At 44.8% G+C, this 22378-nt stretch overlaps 1 protein-coding gene across 1 annotated transcript in view; it reads left to right on the forward strand.

The window, feature by feature from the left end:
- LOC112299863 (maltase-glucoamylase) overlaps nt 1-22378 on the forward strand; it is a 166439-nt gene that overhangs the window by 35282 nt on the left and 108779 nt on the right. The window contains exons 14-31 of the mRNA XM_053926556.2: nt 298-411; nt 2073-2157; nt 3527-3644; nt 4902-5073; nt 6393-6509; nt 7063-7217; nt 8049-8133; nt 8877-8933; nt 9461-9585; nt 12468-12556; nt 13340-13389; nt 13813-13980; nt 16769-16921; nt 17289-17489; nt 19266-19420; nt 20527-20695; nt 20950-21046; nt 22096-22208. Coding sequence (XP_053782531.1) covers nt 298-411; nt 2073-2157; nt 3527-3644; nt 4902-5073; nt 6393-6509; nt 7063-7217; nt 8049-8133; nt 8877-8933; nt 9461-9585; nt 12468-12556; nt 13340-13389; nt 13813-13980; nt 16769-16921; nt 17289-17489; nt 19266-19420; nt 20527-20695; nt 20950-21046; nt 22096-22208 — 2223 coding nt within the window. The remainder of the gene's footprint in view (nt 1-297; nt 412-2072; nt 2158-3526; nt 3645-4901; nt 5074-6392; nt 6510-7062; nt 7218-8048; nt 8134-8876; nt 8934-9460; nt 9586-12467; nt 12557-13339; nt 13390-13812; nt 13981-16768; nt 16922-17288; nt 17490-19265; nt 19421-20526; nt 20696-20949; nt 21047-22095; nt 22209-22378) is intronic.

Raw genomic sequence — 22378 nt, forward strand, 5'->3', positions numbered from 1 at the left:
GCAGTACTCTCCCTCATTTACCATTCCTGGGACTGGGAGTGGAGAAAGTGGGAGGCAAGGGTGAACCAGAGTTGAAGGTTAGCAAGGACATAACCAATTTTTTAAAATAAGTTTTTCCTCAAATGACGGACTCCCCCTGACAGTTATTTTAAGTACTTGAAGTACGTTCCTGACAAGGAAGGAACTGTCAGGAACTTGGGCACCTCGGTTGCCATATCAGGAGTTTTTTTCAAGGTACTCTCTTTTCCTCTGTGTTCATTTAATTTAATCTGATTGTTTTTCTTTCTTCTCCTTCAGGTCTGGCCTGGAAAAACTGTGTTTCCTGATTATACCAACCCTGAGTGTGCTGTTTGGTGGGCAAAGGAGTTTGAGCTTTTCCACAACCAGGTGGAATTTGATGGAATCTGGATTGTGAGTTCTTAATGTCTAGATTATTCGGTGACTGACATTCAGACTGTGTATATCCGTATCACTGGGTCGTGGAGCAGGGGGCGGGAAATGAAGGAGAGGAAAGCAAGTGTGGCAATAAGAAAGCGTTCCCTATTTTGTGTGAGTCACATGCCATTGAGTTGTCTCTGAACCCTGGAGACCCTGTGAATGACCAATGTCTTCATGTCCTGTCCTCAGCAGCCTTGCTCAGCCCCGCAGAATCTGTCTGTGGTTTTTTATGGACTCAATCCATCTCCTACTTGGTTCCCTATTTTCCTGCTGCCTACTGTTTTCCCCAGCATTCTTGCCTCTTCTAAAGAACCCTGGCTTCTTGTGACGTGTCTGAAATAAGACAGCTCAGTTCTGTCATTTTTGCCTCCAGTGATGTTCCAGGCTTCCTGTGCTGTAGAACCCCTTGCTTGTCTTTCTGCTGGTCCAAGGTATCAGCCTTCTCCACCACCTACTTTCTCATCCATACATAGTAGTTGGGACCACGAGCATGTGGATGAGCTTGGCCTTGGTCTCTAATGACACTCATCTTTGCTCATGATCTTCCCTAATTCTTCCACTGCTGTCCCTCTGAATCTCAGCCTTCTCTTGATTTCGTGGCTGCAGTCTCCATTTGAAATGATGACTGAACCAAGGTAAGCAAAATCTCTTAACAGTTTCAGTGCCTTCATTGTCTATTAAAGTTGTGTAATTCTTCTGTGGTCATGATTTTTAACTACTTGATGTTCAAATTCCCTATCTTCCTATTCAAATAATCTTACCGAAACAGGTAGCTTAGAATGAAAATCAGATGGTTAGTACTGGAAATCAATCTTTCCCTCAGTCTAGCACTCCTTTTATGAATGAATGAGCTGAAATAGAAATACTCACAGGTCACACACTCCTTACATTGTCACAAGTACACAAATTGTTCAATTACCCATTCAAAGCCCTGTCATTTGGAGATACTGGAAAATTGGTCAGAGCCAGAGTACCCAGGTGCATGACGAAGCTGTGACTGCAGGAATGACAAATATCTCACATATTGTTGAATGAAAACAGACGCGAAGCAACAGATGTTTAGCAAAACTGAAGGAGCTCTAGAGTTGAGCTTTTTTTTCTGTTTATAAGAGAAATATATAGGAAATTCAAACAATACAGACAGCTAAAAAGATGAAAGCAAAATCCTTTAAAATGATGTCAGCCAAAGACATGTTTTTATATGTATCTTCCAGGCCCCTCATGTAACAGCTGTTGGCACATTCTTGCTCTTTCACTCTCTGCTTATGTATATGTTTATGTGTGTGTGTGCTTGTGTGTGTGTGTGTTCATAGCTATATTTGGATATACAGAGAATGTGTAAGTTGATATATATTGAATCATATAAAAGGAACTCTTTCTTCAACTAATGTGTTGGAAATTTTTCATTGTCAGTGATTACAAACATCTATAATTTTGAGGGGATTTTTAAGAACAGTCTTCATGAAATCTTCAACGTATAGAGAAGATAGGAATTTCTATTTCTCTCCATGTACATAAGAACCTCTTAAAAACATCCAGGATCATTTTTTCTGATTCCTCAAAAAAGACACCATTAGTACGACATAAGCTGACATGTTGTCTTTTATTAAAAAGTTTTGCTCTTGGTCTTGTAGGATATGAACGAGGTCTCCAACTTTGTTGATGGTTCAGTTTCAGGATGTTCGACGAGCAATCTGAATTATCCCCCATTCACTCCCAGTAAGTCTTGGCGGTTAGTCTCATTAAAGTGGCAATGCCCATTTGGTACTTTAAATTCATAAGGATACATATGAACAACTCGGCAAAGGAATTTGTACATTAGAGCGCTTATGGAAAGGAGAATGTGGGTAATACATACAGAAAATTAAGGAAGAAAATCGAAACACTCCATGCTTTCCTAATGAGGCATCACTTCAAAAGGGGGCAATCTGTTCCTTCTACTCATAGTCTGAGCTGTTTCTAGGGGAAGTTGCAGAGAAGACGTGCTGCAGAAGCCAGTGGCTAGTGGTTAGTCTGTGTGGCTCTGGAGTCCCCGCCACACCTCAGGATCTACCAGGGAAACACCAGGTAATCGGGCTTGGTCTTCAGATGAGGGTCAAGTCTGTTGATATCCAGAGTGTGGAGAACAGACCTGAACCGTAGGGTAGAAGGAAGCCAGAACCCGTGGCTTAGGAGGTCAAATTCAAAGTCAGGGAATATGATGCAAAAGAGCTCTGATTGCGCTTGGAACAGCACTACCCCTCAGGGTGTGGCCCTGAAATCGCAGCAGTCATTGCAGTCTAAAGAAAGCTAGAGGCTCTCAGCACAATTGTGTCTTCACTCAGAAAGGAAAGAGCTGCTAGAAGTATAGCATTTTATGATGACTTCCAATCTGATGGGAAATAGGAAATTGGAGCACCTGGGTCAGAAACAAATGTTGAAGGAGTTGGATGAGAGGTTAAGTAGCTCACACTTTATTCTTCTTGTGAGAGAATCTTTTTATGTTTTAATAAAAGGGCAATGTGATAGATAAATGGTTTGGAAGTATAATCTGGCATGATCCCTCTGCAGTATGGATTAGAACGATCAATAATAGGTCAGAAGTCAACAAGACATTAAGAACCCTTTGCAATAGCTAAGAGCCAAAGGTCACTTGGTTCTGAACCAGCGTGGTGCAATCAGAGCAGAAATCATGCATGGAGGAGAGATTGGGCAATCGCCCTTTTTAATGTTGGGTCAGTGGCGAGAAGGGATGAGAAATTAATTTTTACTTTCACCAAGTATTTATATCTTTGAACCCATTAACTTAGCTGAGTTTGAAGAATTCAGATTGAATCTAAAGTCTACCTGGATCCTCTCGCTTCCGACTGCCTGCCACTAGTCACAGGAGCACCTGGGTGGGAGAATGTGGGGGGCCCGCACAATCTCTTTGTACATCAGAGAAGCTGCCCCAAATCTAGAGCCCTCTGACAGCAAGGAAGCCATGTGATCACTCACAGGATGGCCCCAATAAATGCTTGCCTGGGGAGCACCGTGTCAGGGTCTGTGGCAGTCAAGGAACAGGGGACGTGCAGCTTCGGCACCGACTCTTATCCCTCTTTTGTCCCAGGAGTCCTGGATGGGTACCTGTTCCGCAAGACCCTCTGCATGGATGCAGTGCAGCACTGGGGCAAGCAGTATGACGTCCACAACCTGTATGGCTACTCCATGGCCATTGCCACAGCAGAGTAAGGCCACTGTTGCTAGGGACTTACTGCATGGTGAATTACGGATCTAGCTCGATGTGAGGTGTCAGTGTGTTGCTTGTAAGAATTTCTAAGAGGGGTGTGGTTATTATTACTGAATGATGAAGAAACTACTTAGCACCATGGGAAGAAGGAATCCAATAAATATCTATGGAATGTATGAAATGGAAGAATGAATGACTAAATTAATAAATGGAAGGCTGGAAGAAAGAAAGAGAAGTAACTGATGAAGGTCAAACCGCTAATAAATAGTAAAAGCAGAATTTAAGCCCATTTCTGCAAGAATCCTAGGCCCAAGTATCTTGTCTTTGCCACACTGTTATCGACTAAGTAATTCCAACTTCACGTGCTTTGGGGCTTTAGATGCCAGCCTAGCATGCTCCTACAGAGCTGTGTCTGCCTTTGTGTGTGGGCTCGAATTCTGTAGTGAGGAGAGGCATTGGGAATTTACTCTATTTACTGTAGCTGTGACCGAAGGTGGCCAAGCCCAAACCACATTCATTTATTAGCAAAGTCATGGTATCATTTCAGCCTTCTTGAAAGTTGTTGAAAAAAGTTTTTAAAGCAAACATTTGTAAGCATATGATAGATTTCTTACTTTAAAAATATAGATAATATATATTTATGTTTACTTAAAAATTTGCACATAAACATATACTTTTTAAATGTCTTTTCTTATTACAAAATTGTGACCAAAGGGATTTTACTCAAAAACAATTTAAGTTCCAAGAGGGGATTCCTAAGTTCATTTTTGTGTATGTCTAAAATCACACCATGTGAAAGACCAATGCACAGATGGGGCAAAAGTAGTGCTACAGTTGTTTCTTTGGAAAATAATACAATAATTAATATGTAATAATACAAGAGTAAACTGTGTTTTGTGTACTCACAACTGTAAACCTGCTTTTGCCCCACCCTGTATATATACAGCTATGTATATTTAATTTCACCTTTGTTCCTTAAAAAATTGTATACCTCTAGTTACTAGCCTTCTCAAGTCTGCTTTGATAAGTCTTGAAGATTATGGAGTTATTAATGTACATAAAGAAACCTTAAAATAAAAGAGAACATAAATACACTTACTGGTGCAGCCTGCTCCCATTGGGAATTCTTTCCTGCTGGCAGAGAACTAGAGGAGGCAGAGGGGGGTATTGACTTCTGAGGTCCCTGGTGTACATTGGTGAGCTGAGACACACTAAGGTCGCACGTGGACTCCTAGGTCTCTCTCTCCTCCTCTAGAGCTGTCAAGACTGTGTTCCCTAATAAGAGAAGCTTCATTGTAACCCGTTCCACCTTTGCGGGATCTGGCAAGTTTGCAGCCCATTGGCTGGGAGACAACGCAGCCACCTGGCATGACCTTCAATGGTCTATCCCTGGCATGCTTGAGTTCAACCTTTTTGGTATCCCAATGGTGAGTCCCCATCCCAAGCTCTCTTATGAACCTCAGTTCCCAGAAAGCCTCATTCTAGAAAGTTTTCAAGTCAAGGCTCCCCTCTCCTACCCTTTGGGGCCCAGGGACTTCATGTCTTGAGGGCATGTGTTTCAGCTACATCAGTGTGGCTCTGATACCACGACATTCTTCCTCTATTGCTTTACAAAGATAGAAGGTTCTGCAGCGTTGAGGTGATATCGCAGGAACATTTTTTTCTATTAAAGTATAACATACATACAAAGAAGCGCACATATCCTTCAGTACACAGTGGATGAGTCTCACACACTGAATACATCCGTGTATACAGCACCCAGAGGAGGCAACATAACATTACCAGCTCCCTAGCAGAGGCTGTCTCATCTTTTACTTAAATTCGACATATATATATATATATTTGTTGAGCTCTTACCATGTGTCCTGAGTAAGGTATGCTTGGTGAGGGTGGAGAAAACCATAAGTAATAGTAACAGAAACTCTTCTCTTTCCCCAAAGAGTTTATAATTTAGCAAGAGGAGGCATATATATAAACAAACAATGATGACAAATGAGGGCAATGTGCCAGCAGGGACACGTGTTAGCTGCTAAGGGAGATCCTGAGGAAGGGACCTATTAGCTCCGATAAGATGACAAGGGACAGAGCGCATCAGGGGAGGGAGTCAACAGAAACTTCATGGAAAAGAGAGCACTTGAGTTTAACTTTGACAAGTGGGTGTATTTCATCTGACTCGTGGGGGGAGGTCATTTTAATATTGAGAAATAAATCAGAGCCGAAGCCATAAAAGGGAGACGCCGATGGGTCTGTGCGGGGTGGGGGGCAGTGTGCAGAACTGGAGTGGGAAGTGATGCTGAAAGGTGGGTTGGGTCTGGGTTTTGAGGGGCTAATAGGATCAGCTGCAAGGAGACTTTGGACATTTTTGAATAGGTGAGCGACAGCATCAGATTTCGGCTTTGGGAAATTAATTCTGGTAGTGGTGTGGTCAAACTAATAGTATCAGCAGTACTTCTAGTAACCAGTCATCAAAAAGCTATTGTGTGTCAAGCATTTTACTTACGTTATTTCATTTAGTAAAACTCTCTGTAGCTATTGAGTGCCTACCTAAACAGAGTGAGGAAACTGAGGCAAGGGAGGGCTAGGTGAGTTACTCGGAGTCCCCTGGTGGTCAGGAGTGGGCACAGGATGTAACCTAATTCAATCACACCATATGAGCCTTCTCGGTCAGAGGTTAGCTAAGCGCGGGTGGGAGGCCCCTGGTAGAAGCAAGGGGGTGTGCTCCTGAGCTCTCTGCGTGTCCTTCCAGGTGGGTGCCAACATATGTGGCTTTGCGCTGGACGCCCCCGAGGAGCTCTGCAGGCGATGGGTGCAGCTGGGGGCATTCTACCCATTTTCCAGGAATCACAACGGCCAAGGCTACAAAGTAAGTCTCCCAGGAGGCAGGATCAAAATAAACTTGGCCTATGTTAGGACTGGCCCTGTCAGCCCCCAGGAGGGGATGTTGAGCCATCCTCCTTGGTAATTCCCTTGGGCTACATTGCACCACTGCTGGCAAGCAACCAGGGCCTCGGATGCACCATCCGAATGCTCTGTGACACAGCCGCTGCTATTTCTACCGCTGCACTCAGGGCAGGGGAGAGTCTGTGGAGGTTTCCAGCCAACCTCTGTACGCTTTATCTGCATCGCTCATTTTGCAATTAGAATCAAATGATGAAATGCTTCAAAATGATTTACAGGGTGGTCCCCCGAGGGGGCACCCCGAAAGAGTGCTTGAAGAGGTGCAAGGCGCAGGATGGCCACTTCCTTGGGGGAATGATCTCCCTGTGCCCAACTGTACCAATCAGAGGACAAGTTTGCAGCCCAGGACCCAGGTCTTCCAGGACGGAAACTCCCGGTTGTGATGAATGGAGCCCGGAGTTCTCCACACGCTTCTGCTGCTCGCAGCTGCATCTCAACTGCAACTTCTTTCCTTCCAGGCCCAGGATCCTGCCTCCTTTGGAGCTGACTCCCTGCTGTTGAACTCCTCCAGGCACTACCTCACCATCCGCTACACTCTACTGCCCTATCTCTACACCCTCTTCTATCGGGCTCACAGTCGGGGGGACACCGTGGCCAGGCCCCTTCTGCATGAGTAAGTCCACCTCACCCAAAGGACTTTGGTTAATGCAATGGGGTGGCATTGACTATATCATGAAATGGAAGAGTGAAAATTAAAGCAAAATATATCTGGAAACCCAGTTGGTGTTCGCAAGGCTGTTGCTGCCTGCATGCGACTCTGGGGGTATTTTAAGTATTACAGCCTGTTCTCTTCCGGGAAGGAGACCAGACTTAACGCCGTGGATCTGGGGCCTCTGCTTTGTTCTACCCACAACTAACTCTTTATCTGAGACAAGTCATTTTAGTTCTTTTATCCTTAGTTTCTTCAATTTTCATCTAAAGGATTTGGTGGCTTGAACTGGGTCTCTTTTGGAAGGCACTATGTTCAGACTCTAGGACTTCAGAGGCTTTCCTTGTCAAAATACGGTTAATGTCTCCGTGTCTGATATTTTAAACCCTCGGGCACATACCTGCTCTGTTACATATTCACTATTTTGGGGTTTTGCCATCTCCTGGAATTCTCTGTTAAAAGGCAGATAACCTAAGAGAGTAAAATTATTAATGATCTGCTACTTTTCGTGCTCAGATCCAGTTCCTTCCTGATAGCTAAACGTTTAAAATGTATTAGCTACTTTACTTACTGTTTCTAAAAAAGGGAGATGTGGCAGATAGAGTTCAGCCTTGGACCTGTCTAGCATAGATACTGGGGAAGATGAGGAGGGTGCATGGGCTGAGGGAAGCAGATCTCTCCGAGTGAGTGGGGAGGGGGCAGTTGAGTAGCTGTCACAGAATAGCTTGGGGGTTTGCCCCAGAGCTTCCGGGAGGCGCCAGCCCAAACCTCAGAGGACGTCTCTCCAATCTCCAGGTTCTACAAGGACAGCAGCACTTGGGATGTGCACAAACAGTTCCTGTGGGGGCCTGGCCTCCTCATCACTCCAGTGCTGGACGAGGCAAGTGTCCCCAGAGAGACACACTGGTGGTCTCTGCTCTGTCCTCGCTACCCTCTTCCTGAACATTTCTCTTCTCTTTATTCCAAACCCATTTCCAACCTCTGTGGCTGAGTCAGCCTTGAAGACAGTGTGCGGGGGTTTGGGGAGGGTGGATATCTGAACACATTTTTCTTCTCTAGAAGTCTTTTTCCTTGACCAAGTTCCCAACCAGTGTAGAGGCACACACTGGCCACTCTGGGTTTGAGAATGGTCCTATGCGTTGTCACGTTCTCAGAGCATATCATTACTTGCTCCGTGATGTGGAGGCAGAATAGAGCAGGGACCCAGCATCACCCTACGGTCAGGCCGATCAGGGTGATTGTGGCCCGAGCCACTTGGTTCCAATGTGATTGGGAACAAGTTGTCATGCTAGTTCCTCAGCTGGAAGGTGAGATAACAACAGTCCCTATCACTGGGGACTGTTGTGACGTGTGAAAAAGAGAATCAAGGTAAAGCTGGAATTTTCACTGTGATACTTTTCGATGTTATCATTGTTCCGAATGTGGTTCCATTTAGCTTTTTTTTTTTGGTTGCTGAGTTATTGCCTCTATTATTCCTGTTACAAGAAAGGCACGATTTGATAACAGGGCCAGGAGAGGCCATTTATGCTCTCTCAGTATACGCATGGTGAAGAACGCTAGGACATTTACTTTACTCCTTTCAGCGGCTGGGCCGTGAAGATCACTATTTTGTTTTAATTTCAGGGAGCAGAGAAAGTGGTGGCCTATATGCCTGATGCCGTCTGGTACGATTATGAGACTGTAAGTAGCACAACTCTTCCTCAAGAACCCTTCAAGACCATGGCTGCGGCCGTGTAGACAGGAGAGAGGCATCTACCCACAGACCGAATGTTTCTGCAGTGTTCTCTGTAGCTTCGGCCGAGTCGATGGAGGACGCCTGAGTCACTTAACACCAGTCATGATGAAATCTGACAAACACACTTGCATGTACTTTGTTCATCAGTAAGATAAAGACTCAGGCAGAATGTCTCATGGGCAAATACTGGAGGGGCCAGTGGACGGTTGGAGCTTGGTTATGAGTTGGAACTATCAGTTCACATGTGTCCCATAGCCTGAGCATGGTGTACATGTTCCTGCAAACCCAGCTGAAGACAAAATCTGTCGTACTTTCTTGATTTTTTCCCTTCTCTTGTTTGGTTGTGCGACTAGACCGTCATTCAGCTGGGTGGTAAAGGAGAGAGCCATCGCTATCTCGGCATGGGGGTGGACGAGCACTGGAAGTGAATGTCCTGTCACGCCAACGTGTTTGATTTGTCTTCATGCGTCAGGGTGGCCGAGTGAAATGGAGGAAGCAGGAAGTGGAAATGGAGCTTCCGGGAGACAAAATTGGACTTCACCTTAGAGGAGGCTACATCTTCCCCACCCAACAGCCAGCCACAACCACTGTGGCCAGGTACAGCATGGCTGGGCGTTTCCTTGAGGGGGCAGCTAACAGAGCTGGCCATTTCTGCTCCCATCTGCTCCGTACACGAAGATGCTGTGTGGAGGGTGGGGAAGAAGACACCTTGTGTGTGTGTGTGTGTGTGTGTGTATGTGTTTGGTCATTAACCTCTGCCCCTCCGCCTCTTCTGAGGAAGCTGTGATTTAGAGCTGCATTCAGATGGATTTTGAAACATTGCTCTTCCTGAATCCCCCTGAATTTCTCCTCAAAACACACTAATTCTAGGGTGGTCCAATCTCAGGTTTTCCCAGCACCAATTTAATTTGAGCATTGAACGTCTCACGACTCGGGAAACCTCTCAGTTCCAGGCAAATGCAGTCTGTGGGTCACCTTACCTGCCCCAGCCAGACTCACTCACTGTCATTTCCAGGGACTGTGGGGGGTGGGGTCCTCTTTCCATTTCCCTGTCATCTCAATTTCCCTATTCTCTCTTACCTGAGCCATTTATTTCTTATGATGAGAAAATGGGGCTAAAAATTACTTCTTATGTACTTCAGACCACCCTCATCACTGATGCTTCTTTTATGATTCTTCAGTTCTAAAATCATAGACGCCATCTATATTGACGGGGCACATGTGTACATCTGTGTCTCTACAAGTATTAGCTTTCTTGTTTTTAATACACCAGAAGTTCTTCGGAGGTTAGAAACCTGTCTTCTTTGGAACCTCCCTTGTTACCTTAATTTTTCAAATTTAGACTTTTTATGATACTGGTGGAAAATACTTCTCATCCAATACCAGCTGGTTTCTTTGTCTGTAAGTGTTCAGCTTCATGCTGTTTTGCATACTGATACCAAAATTATCTTTCCAAAATGAAGATCTCAGCTTGTCGGTCCCCTGTTTACAGCAAACTCATTAGTGGGACATTCAAGGCCAATCACAATCTGGTTCCAAGTTACTTAATAATTGTGTCTCTGGACACACCCATAGACCACCCAGCAAAAATCTTGCTGTTCCCCACACATACCCTTTTCCTTTATTGCATTTGGGCTGCAGCAGACATTACCCTTGCCAATATTCTTTGCCTGGTATTTTTTTTTAAATATTAAATTTATTGAGGTGACATTGGTTAATAAAATTACATAGGTTTCAAGTGTACAGTTCTATGATACATTATCTGTCCCTTGTACTGTGTGCTCACCTCCCAGTCAAATCTCCTTTCATCACCCCACATTGGACCCTCCTTACCGTTCACAACCCCTCCCGTTGCCCGTCCCCTCCGGTAACGTCACTCTGCTGTCTGTGTCTGTGAGTGTTTGTTTTGTTTGTTCACTTGTTGTTTTGTTGTATATCCCACATATGTGTGAAATCACATGGTTCTTGACTTTTCCTGTCGGACCGATTTGACTTAGCATGCTATTCTCAAGACCCAGCATTCTTTATCTGGTGCCTTCTTAATAATCCTTCCAATTGAGCTCAGGTTTCATCTGCTGCAAATCCCAGGGAGTGCTCCTCCTTCTGACTTCCTGGTCATATCCTGTACTTCTTTTGCTGTTTAGCTGCTTTTTTTCTTTCTTTCTTAATATTGTTACGTATGTCAGTCATAGTTACTTTATATGTTGTACCTGACGATTCTATTATGTAAGGTCCTTGGTGGAATCTAAATCAATAGTCATTTGTTTTCTCCAACTTTCATGCGGGCTTAGCCTTTTGTGTGTTTAGCGGTTTTTGTGTTTCAAATGTGGCGTTTGGTAAGGATCCTAACGCGGGTGTTCTTCCGGAGGTGAAGCCAGGAGTGCTGTCAAGTTGGGGTCACATTAGCTCCCCCTGGGGACCACGTGTTGTATTTTATCTGGGACCAAGTAGTGTTTGAGTGGGTGGGTCCTCTAGGACGCCTAGTCCGCTGCAGCACTAAAGATGTCCTTCTGGGCTTCCGTATTTTAGGTTTTGTGTCACTGTTTGCTTTGATTGGTGAATATATTTAATCTTTCTTCCAATATTTAAGGTCATCCATGGATTGTGACCTGCTTGTCTGTGGATCTCTTAGACTCCCTAGCACATTAAAAAAAAAAAAAAGAACTACTCAGCACACGCGCGGATGTTAGATGAGAGCAGGTGATTTTGCTGGTCGTGGAACGATTTGCGTAGGGCATAGTGGAAGGCTGAACCGTGACCGAGTCCAGCACAGGCCGGGAGGTCAGTGAGCGCTGCAGCAGGAGTGGGAAACGGGGGGAGAACAGAGGGGTGCCCTCACAGGAAAGATTCCATCTGACATTACTCTTCTATCCCCTCTTTCTCTATGTCCCTCTATTATTTCACTGGCTTTTTGAGTAGTGTTTGTATATTCTATTTGTAATTATAAAGCAGAAAATTAGAATATTTTATTTCTCTCTCAAAACAAGCTAGTAATAATAAAATTAGGAAAGGTACCATTATAGAGATAGACCTTACTGTATTTTATTGCTTTCTGAGTCAAAATGGTTCTTTGGCAGGGAAAAATCTCCCTCAACCACAGTTTATACTTCCTTATATATCATCTCTAAAATGGCTCGTTTGAACCATATTGCTGGGGATCACTCTGTCTGCTCACAGTCTCTGTTCTAAACCAGAGCTGGCAGCTGCTATTGCAGCTCCTGCAGCGGTTCTGGTGCTTAAATTCCTGCCTCCTACGTAGGTGTTCGTTGCGGACGTTTGGGGGTGTTTCTACCTCCTGCGACGTTACTGACTCTAGACGAAGGGGCACCTGTTGACTTTGCCCTTGTGCCTGAAGAAAGCAGAGCCATCTGCTGCTCGGACCCTTTCCCATTTGAAATCTGAGAGAATCACTCTGAGCTCCTTGGACCCAATTCTTTGCGTTTTAAGTCCTTATGTCTCACATAAATCTTCCCCCATAGTCAGCGGAACCCTCTGGGTCTCATCGTCGCCTTGGATGACAACAAAGAGGCCAAAGGCGAACTGTTCTGGGATGATGGGGAAACCGAAGGTGAGCACTGTCCCGGTCAGGTCACCTTTCCTGAAGCCGTGTCTTTGAGTTACTCTTGCTGGTTGTTGGGCTGCGGGGGGGTCTCACCAGGCACAGTCACACTCGTCACCCAGGAGCAGAGTTTTGTTTTCAGTAGCACTGCTCGTGGCTATTGGTACACAGAGCCCTGGCGGGAGAAAAATATATTTCTATCTCTTAGAACCTTCCCATTGGCCAGCAATATTCATAGGCTCTTATTTCATTGTTACTGGGCACCCGAAAGAGATGTTTTCCTTTTTTTTTAATTTTCTAAACTTTAAAAAAGTCACTCATTTGTCCCCATTTTTCCCTCATTACTCTCCCCTGCCCTACCCAGCCCCACCTCCCACAATGAAAGAGACATTTCCAAGAGTGTCCCTGCCGGTCAGTGTAGACGTCTTGCCCCACACACCAATGAACCAATGTCAGTGATACGAAGGACGTATCCAATGAGGCAGCGAGATTGTAGCTATGTGTCTATCTCTTGCTGCTTAGCCCATTTTTCTCCCTCTGATATACTAACACTTGTGGCTCCAGCTTAGGAAATGAACTCACTTGAGCTACGTGCCTCGGAAGTGCTTGGAAAGGAACCTTTTCAAGATGAAAGGAGAAGGGAAAAGGGAAAAGGGAAAGCAGTGGCGTGGCCCGGGAGGCTCTGTCTATAATCTTGTCATCTCAAGATGCAGCTTCAGTGGCAGCCAGGGTGAAATCTGTCCTTCTGGGCCGGGCAGACTGGGGTCTGACGCGTCTTTGTCTCACTTTCAGCTACGGTGGCCAATAAGGTTTACCTCTTATGCGAGTTCTCCGTCACCCAAGTGAGTAGAAGGTTTTTGTGAGTCTTAGGTGTGGGTTTTTGTCTGACCGTGAGGTTCAATGTATTTGCGTATGTGTGTTATTCTGCTTGTAGCTTCACATGCATTTATGGTATAGACGAGCACATTCTTCCAATAACTGAACCACCCGTGGTAGGGCCCGGGAGGCTGTGAAATGGGTGAAGAAAGCAGTCAGTTTTCCAAATGCTGTTTTTAAAAATCTCTCTCTTTCTCTCTCAATCTGTCTCTCTCTTTCTTTCTGCTTGGGGAGTATCAAAATCAGTTTCTAATGATTAAGCACACATTAAGTAGAGACAGCCAAGCAGCATTCAAAGCAGTTGCGGGTATGTGGTCTAGGATGGAATATTTGAATGACTTGAGAATCCGCGTTTTCTAGTTAGACCTTTGTGCTCAATTGTTTTGCAGAACCGCTTGGATGTGAAGATTTTGCAGTCAACCTACAAAGACCCCAATAATTTAGCATTTAAAGAGATTAAAATCCTCGGGACCCAGGAACCTAACAACGTTAGAGTGAAGCAGAATGATGTCCCAAGTCAGGTTTCTCCTAACGTCACTTACGATTCTAACCTACAGGTAAAAATCCACTTGGCTGAGAGTTTATTGGGAATTTTTCATAGCTCACAGTGTCCCTTCTTACCAGGGTTGCGTGGGTGCTGAAGGACAAGCTCACACGCAGGCCTGTTGTGGGAAATCAGAGGGTGAAGAGAGGGGAAAAAAGTGAGGAGTGGGCCAGAACTGAAGTGAATGAGGGAGCTGCTGAGGAACTGGGATAACGTAAAACGATCTTTTCATCCTCATTCCCCCATTGGTCCCTCTGTCTTCCATTCTCTCTGACTGGGACAGAGGAAGAGAGAAGTTAGGAGTGAGGGGGACCATGCTGGCTGATGTGAGGAAGGTAAAGCTGGGGCATGGGATTCCCGTTAATGAAAATTTTGAAGTGAAGTGTGTTTTTTTGTTGTTGTTGTTGTTTTTACTTTATTGAGATATATAGATTCTCACTCCAACCCACACATTTTTAGGAGATATTTTAAGTCAAAGAATTTGACCAGCCTAGCTAATTAATGGCTACTTATTTGGTTAGAGGATAACAAGAAAATAGTTTTCATCAGTTGTGACAAGACCTGATGCCCATGAAGAGGTTGTAATGCGTTCTTCTGATATTTTAGCATTACCAGGGGCCCTCTCCTCAGGTGCGCCCCCACAGGTGTGGTCACAGATGGGCAGCGTGGTTTCTGGGGGACCTTCCGGATTCGGAGAAAATAAATAGATTGTATGGTATGTCAATGACATTTGACAATTTGTCCTGACAACATCCATTGAGGATGCATACATTATAAAGTTACAAGTAAATTATTATGTTCTTGTTTATGAGTACAGCAAAGTGCAAGCCGTTTGATAGATGCATATATGAAAACAAACTCAGTAAGTGTTTGTTAAACACATTGATTAATATAAGACCAAAGGAACACTAACTGTTTCAATTTGGGTGGTGGGGAGACGTGATTTATACATGTGAAACTATTGGGAAGGGGACAGGCAACCCAAATCAGCATACAGGAAGTGGTAACTTACCTTATGCTAATTTAAGGTTCAAAGCTTAATGGAGTAGTTGAGCAAGGCCCTTGGAGAATGCAGGGCTGGAGCTGGCCTTTGAAAGACACGCATCAGGTAGAGAGTCATTTGGCTGCAAATGACAGGAAACTCAGCCAAATGGTGTTTTAAGCAAATTGGGATTTTTTTTCTCTTATGCAGTAAGAGGTTAGAAAGAGGTCAATTGCCGGCATTGGTTCAGTAGCTCAAGGCCGTAGGGGTTGAGGTTTTTTTCTTCTTCTGTGTTTGGGAGCGACTCCTGCTTAATTCTAGTCACTACGGCCTTGTGATTAGTATGGGGAGGGGGCCACTGGGGGGAAGAGGACACAGGAAGGAAGCAAGCTGGCCCTTAAATCAAGAAAGAAACACTTGAGGTTTCCAGGGGACTTGCACTTACCTATTAATGGCCACAGCTGTGTTGCATGAATTAAAAATGTCATTCTGGAGTGGGAACTTTAGTGTTCTAAACTGAAACAGTGAGTAAGAAGGGAGCTCTCATGTAGGGCAGGCAACTAGCCGTGCATTCCGCAGATGGGCACCATCTTCCTAGAAAAGGCATTTGCTTGGATAGAGCCTTCGAGGCTGAGAAATCAGAAAGAGTCACTCTAAGTGTAGCAAGAGATGAGCCAGCGTTAATCTGTGAGTCTTATAAAGTTAGAATAGGTAGGATTCGCTTTTGGAAGCAGATCAGTTCAGACACATAACTTACGGTCAGACTTTGGAAGGCCCTAGCACCGAAACGAGAAGGCTCTGATCTAATTTCAAAGGGTCTCACGTTGCTCCTCAGATCAAGGCTGTGAGAGTGTTTCTCTGGAGCAGGGTGGGATTCGCAGTGCAGGGTAGTGCAAGATGGGCTTAGACTGGGAAGAGGCTGGAAGAAGGATGATGATCCTTAGAATGCAATTTTATAACTTTAGACAAATGTGAGTTTTTTTAAGGAAATTGCTAATTAAAGAAGAGACAAGCATAAAAAATACATAAAATTAAATATTTGAATCGGTCGAGTGGAATTTGGAGAAAATAAGTAAATTGTCTTCTATTATAATGATATGTTAATAACATTTGACATTTTGTCCTGACAACATCCATGGAGAATACATTATAAAGTTAGAAGTAAATGTTATATTTTTGTTTATGAGTACAGCAAAGTTCAAGCCATAAGAAGTTTTTGAGTTTTAAGGCTTTGGGCTTGGAGAAATGAAGAGGCTGGAAAAGAAGGTTAGAAATAGAAGGAAATGAAATGATTTTGCCAACTCACCAATTTTTCAGTTATTGAAGCTGATACCCAAAGAATTGAAATAATTTGTCTGAGTTTCCACAGCAGAATGGAGATGGGCGCCCAAGCCATAGTAGTGTTATTGCTTTGTTCTTGCCATTGGTCCAGACAGTGGGGGATGCTGGTTTGGGGAGCGGAGGGCAGGGAGATGAACTCAATTCGGGATGATATCTGTGCTTGTGTGCCTCGTGCTGCGGGGAGGTCAGCAGAGAGCCTTCCTGACAACAAAGGAAGTGGAGGAGGAGTCGGGGAAGGAAAGAAAGATCACAGAACATTTTATTTGACCAAATTCTTTTTAAAAATGTTATATACAAGATTCACGTAGAGCTGTGACATTTGCCCTGTTGCTGTGGGCAGGTCCCCACCCCAGCCCTCATATATGTTACTTGGTTGTTGAGTTTGGTCTGATTTCTATTCCTTTCCTAAAAGAAGTTTCAGGTCTCTCAAGGCCTCTGTCCTAGGGTCCATTTCCTTGGTACCTCCCTGTTCCTATAGGTTGCCCTTATCACAGGACTGGATCTTGTCCTGGGAGAAGCATATACTGTGGAATGGGACCTGAAGATCCAGGATGCAGAAAAAATAGACTGTTACCCTGATGAGAACGGTGCTTCCCAAGAGAGCTGTGCTGCCCGTGGTTGTGCCTGGGAGGTAACCGTGCTGATGGTGTTATCCTGCGTTCGAAGGCTCTACCCTTAGCCTGCAATGTCTGAGCATAGAACCAGGACCTGTGTTATTACTTAGAATCCATAGGCAGAAAGGACTTCCAAAGGAACCTGAGTTTTTACCTGGATATGAAGGATAGGTAGGGACAGGAGTGAGATATTTTTTGCTGTTGTTGTTAATTTATAAATATTTTGCCCGGAGACCAAGAATTTAAACTTGTATCTCAACCAGTGAGGTTCTAGGGAGGTGAGTGATGGCCTGACTTTGCCTCCCTGTAAATTGCCTTTTCCAGCCCCTTTATATGTGACAATCCTGGGACCCCATGCTGAGCTGACTTTGCTTTCCTTCTCAGGCATCCACTTTTCCTGGAGTCCCTTTTTGCTATTTCACCAATGAGCTCTACTCTGTCGGTGATATCCAGTACGACTCACACGAGGCCACAGCTGTCTTGTCCTTAAAGTCTTCTCTTTATGCCAACGCTTTGCCCTCAACCCCCGTGGACTCCCTCCGGCTGAGTGTGACCTACCACAAGAACGACATGCTGCAGTTTAAGGTACGTGGGCACTGTCTGTGCGTCCAGTGCTGGCTAGGCCGTCTTCAGTGCCGTCACCTTTTGCCAGTCAAGGTTCCAGAACCCTAAGATAAGGTTGCTCTCCTGAGTCGGCCATGCTACAGCGTACTGGATAACCATCCTAAGAGCAGTGAGAACCTGGTGATGGAGTCGGGAGACCCACCGTAGCCGGGACACTGAAAAGTGTCTGCTGTGAGGAAAACCAGGATAAGAGCGAAGAGGAGGGACGAATCAGGAGACTACCAGTTAGGGAGTCCAGATGAGGGCCCAGGCTCAGTCAAGTACAGGAAGGAGATGGGGAACAGCGGGCGTCTTTGAGAGACAGAGAAGATACTGCCACAGGATCTGGTGACGATGGCAAGTAGGTGACGACGAGAGGGAAGCATCGGGGATGATTGCCTGTTTCTAGCCTGCACCTTGGTGTGGACGATGGTGATTACCTGGAGTGGGAACCCTGGAAAGGTTTGAACTTGGGCGAAATCAGAGTGTGAGTTCAGTTTGGGACCTTGAATTTGGGATATCTGTGAAACAGCCACGACAATGTAGTGATCTCTCTTTTCTATGATTTATTACACGTGAGGACCTAAGGATGGACTGCTTAGTGGTATTTCTCTATTAAATGCTGTGTTTCTGAAAGACAGAACTTTGCCCTTTTATCTTCGGATTTCTGAAACCCAACACAGAGCCTGGTAGAGAGTTAGCACTCAGCTGTTCATTGAGAGAATAAGTGAAAGACATCAGGCATTGCCTGAAAGGTTCTTCAGGACCTAACATCAGCCTGGACCATGAGTTCCTGTACATCTTCTAATGTAAGGATGAAGCTTGTTTATGATTCTGTCTTCGCCGTAGCACTGGGGGCATGTGATGAGCGCCTACTGGGTTTGCAATCAATGACCTTGCTTAGGCTTCCAGCTTTGCCTCCTTACCGCTCTATCCCCTGATCACACACAGTAGCTCTCTCCAAAATACTTGCCTCTTTCCGCCCCTGCTTTAATACTCGGTGCCTTTGCATTCATTTCTCTACCAGGAATGACTTGCTCTCCTTTATGTGCTCGGTTACTAGTGGCAAAGCTTTTGAGACTCAGCCTGTATTTTCCCCATGAAACCATCTCAGTCTCCCTGAAACAGCATTAGGTATTTTCTTCCCCACAATGTCACGACACTGCTACGTAGCTCTACCTTAGCCGCTGTCACTCGAGTACTGTGGGTGCCTCTCGTTCACCCCCCACTAGCGTGTGAACTTCGTAGCAACAGTAATGGGTCCGAGGCAGTTCAGTTATCCCTAGTTTCCAGTATAGTGTAAGCGCGAATGTAGTAGATACTCTGTGGCTCTATTTAGATCCCATTTTTAGAAAGGACATCTGATGTTTTTGATCAAGTAGTTTATGGCTTTTGAGGGGAGGTTTTTCTTTTTCAATTCTGAAGGGTTGTCAGCTATTCACATGGACTCATATACCTACACATAAAGGAATATATTCATAAAATACCATACTGATTCTAGACTGATTCTCAAGGATAGCACCAATGTCAAAGTGAATGTGTTACTGTAATAGAGGCCTTAAAAATGACATATGACAGACTCAAATGTTAAATCTGACATTGTTCTTTGATATGTTAATTAAACCCAAAGTCTCATGAGTTTAAAGGAGACAAAGAAATACAGAATTCAGACTCTTTGTCAAAGTCCTCAGCATTCTGCCAAGGGCGTAGGCTGTGAGAGTACTCTACTCACCTAAGATCAATTTCCTCTGTCCCTAGATTTATGACCCCAACAACAATCGCTATGAAGTTCCGGTCCCTCTCAGTATAGCCACAGTTCCATCCAGCACCCCTGAGAGTCGACTCTATGAAGTCCTCATTAAGAAGAATCCATTTGGGATTGCAATTCGCCGAAGGAGTACAGGCACCGTAATGTAAATGGCTTCTCGTCTGATTTGGAACTGCTCAGCACATTGTCCTTGGGTATAGCCTGGCTCAGAGCGCCGCACCATCCACTTGCAGATTCATGAATAAGTTATTTCCTTTGTGGCTGTGCTGCTGAGAACGTTTTGGTCCCCTGGGAGTGATGAGAGGCAGTTGCATGCACTTAGGGATTCAGTCAACACATGTTTATGGGAGTGCCTTGTCCCTATTATGTGGTTATAGAAGTCAAGGCCTTGCTTTTTGTGACAAAAATAATAAGTCAATAACAAAAGTAATTCAAGTCAAAATACAAATAAGGATCATAACAAGTTAAAATATAAGTGTGGATTGTGACAAGTGCTATGAAGGAAAAGAGCGGGGTGATTGAGAGTTACGGGAGGTCACTGCTTTGGATACTGTGGTCAGAGTAGATCTGTCCAATGCGGTGACACCAAAAATAGGACCTGGGCGAGGAGGAGGAGGCACCCATGTGGAAGTCTGAGGGGTGGGGAAGAACGCTTTAGACAGAGGGGCGAGGGAGTGCACAGGCCATGAAATGGGAGCAAACTCGGCATAACAGGGGGCGAAATGGCTAATATGGTGGGTGCAGGGTAGTAAGCAGGGAGCTGAGTGATGGGAGATGAAGCTGGGGTTTAGGAGGGTTTCAGGTCAGGTATGGCCTTGAAGACTTCATAAGATACTATAATAGAAATCACCGAAGAACTGTAAAAGGGGGGTGACATGCTGTGAGATACTTGGAAAAATCTCACCCTGGATGCTTTTTAGCAAATGGACTGTAGGGGAGCAAGTGTGGAAGCTGGGGTTGTTATAGAGTGGAAGCAATCATGGGGAGCTTGGGATGAGACTGGGCACTCTGGAGGGGCACCAAGGGGAGGCAGTGATGCAGGAAGATAAGGAACGAAGCTGGCTCCTGGGCTTTTAGCAAAGGCATCTATGATTATTTAATCAAGTGGACTTTCTGTTCGGTTTGGGAGATCAGCAGGGTTCTGGGTGGGGGAGGAGGGAATCAAGAGTTTACTCGTCCTTGAAAAATCAGCTGCCTGAAGCCAATAGAACAGCCCATTTCTTTCCCAAATCTATCCTTTTTGTGTGGCAGTTGGGACTCTCAGCTCCTCGGCTTCACCTTCAACGACATGTTCATCCGCATCTCTACTCGCCTTCCCTCCCAGTATATCTATGGCTTTGGAGAAAATGAGCACACTGCCTATCGGAGAGACCTGAACTGGCACACGTGGGGGATGTTCTCCCGAGACCAGCCCCCGGGGGTAAGGCGGGGTGTGGGTGTCTGCCTCTCTCCACCCACGCTGTGTGCACTTCGAGGTTCATCCTCCCAGGCCCACCATGGGTGGTCACATTCTGCTTTTAGACCAGTGGGCCAGTTCTCAGGCTCCTTGTTTCTTATGCATTTAATTTATTTCACAGAGATATTAGACACATTTTACCAATTAATTTTTGTTTAAGTGCCTTTTACAGCCACAGTGACTTAACCTCTCACTGCTTCTTGTCACGACTCTCCCAGTACAAGAAGAATTCCTATGGCGTCCACCCCTACTACATGGGCCTGGAGGAGGACGGCAGTGCCCACGGAGTGCTTCTGCTCAACAGCAACGCCATGGGTGAGACGATGCCAGCCTCTCCCCTTATTTCTGTGAACCAATCATTCTTGAGAAACTTTAGAATGTGTTTCACCTGGCTGCAGCCTGAGGTCAAAATCATTATTATGTGAGCAGTATTTTTTACATAGACTTTCTATTTCATCTTTCTGTTTCTTTCAGTTCAGTAACACACGTTCATAAGAATTAACTAAACTCTTTTTTGGCAAAAACCATGTAAAAAGGGCCCTGGCTAGCGTGGGTCAGTCGATTGGACCATCGTTCTGGAGACCGAAGGGTCGTGGGTTCAATTCCTGATCAGGGCACATACCTGGGTTGCAGGTTTGATCTCTGATCGGGGTGTCTGCGAGAGGCAACCAGTTGATGTTTCTCTCTCTCTCTCTCTTTCTCTCTCTCTGAAAGCAATGAAAAAAAAAATGTCCTTGGGTGAGGGTAAGAAAAAAATCATGTAAGAAAGGCTAGCAAAACCAAGCAAGGTCCAAATATCCCAGAGGTCAGCCAGTGGAAGCTATCCGTGTGAATTGAATTAGTGATGAAGTTGTGGGTCAGAGGACTCTCTGTGCGAGTGTGAGGATGTGAAGAACATTTGCGTAGGATATTGGAAAGTGGTTGGAAAATCAGGAGGTGGGGGGAAGCATGCGTGTAAAAAATGGTGAAATCTGAGTAAAGTCTATACCTGAGGTAACAGTGTTATATCTGTGTCAGTTTCCTGTTATGTAAGATACTGTCATTGAGGGAAACTGGGGAACGCCTACAAGGGGATACTTGGTATGCTTTTTGTAACTTATATGTCATAAACTATTCTAAAATCAAAGTTATACTAATTTAAAAGAATGACAAAACATATAATAAGATATTAAAGAACACCACAGGCAAAAAATTCCAGAGATGGGACCCTGTAGATGTTCACTTAATTTCTTCAATTCCGTAGGTATAGTACAAAATACTTTCTCGCAATATGGAGGCATGGGAAGAGGGAGAAGTTGTGCATTTTAGGGGTAGCTCCTCACATCGAAGCTTTGCAGTTTGATTGGTGTTTTCTACATTTTCAGATGTGACATTCCAGCCCCTGCCAGCCCTGACATACCGCACCACAGGAGGGGTTCTGGACTTTTATGTGTTCTTGGGGCCAACTCCTGAGCTTGTCACTCAGCAGTACACTGAGGTAAGAGGAATTCAATTGTTTACCAAGTATTTAAACAGTGTATTTTGTGTTCTAAAACCCACATTCTTTAGTATAGTCCTCAGATAATAATTGGATCATTGGCTTTACTGGGAGACAGATAGATTATAAAATAGGGGACAATATATACATCCCTATAATCATTAAATTCA

The sequence above is a fragment of the Desmodus rotundus genome, chromosome 6 (assembly GCF_022682495.2).
Source record: "Desmodus rotundus isolate HL8 chromosome 6, HLdesRot8A.1, whole genome shotgun sequence".
Taxonomy (NCBI): Eukaryota; Metazoa; Chordata; class Mammalia; order Chiroptera; family Phyllostomidae; genus Desmodus; species Desmodus rotundus.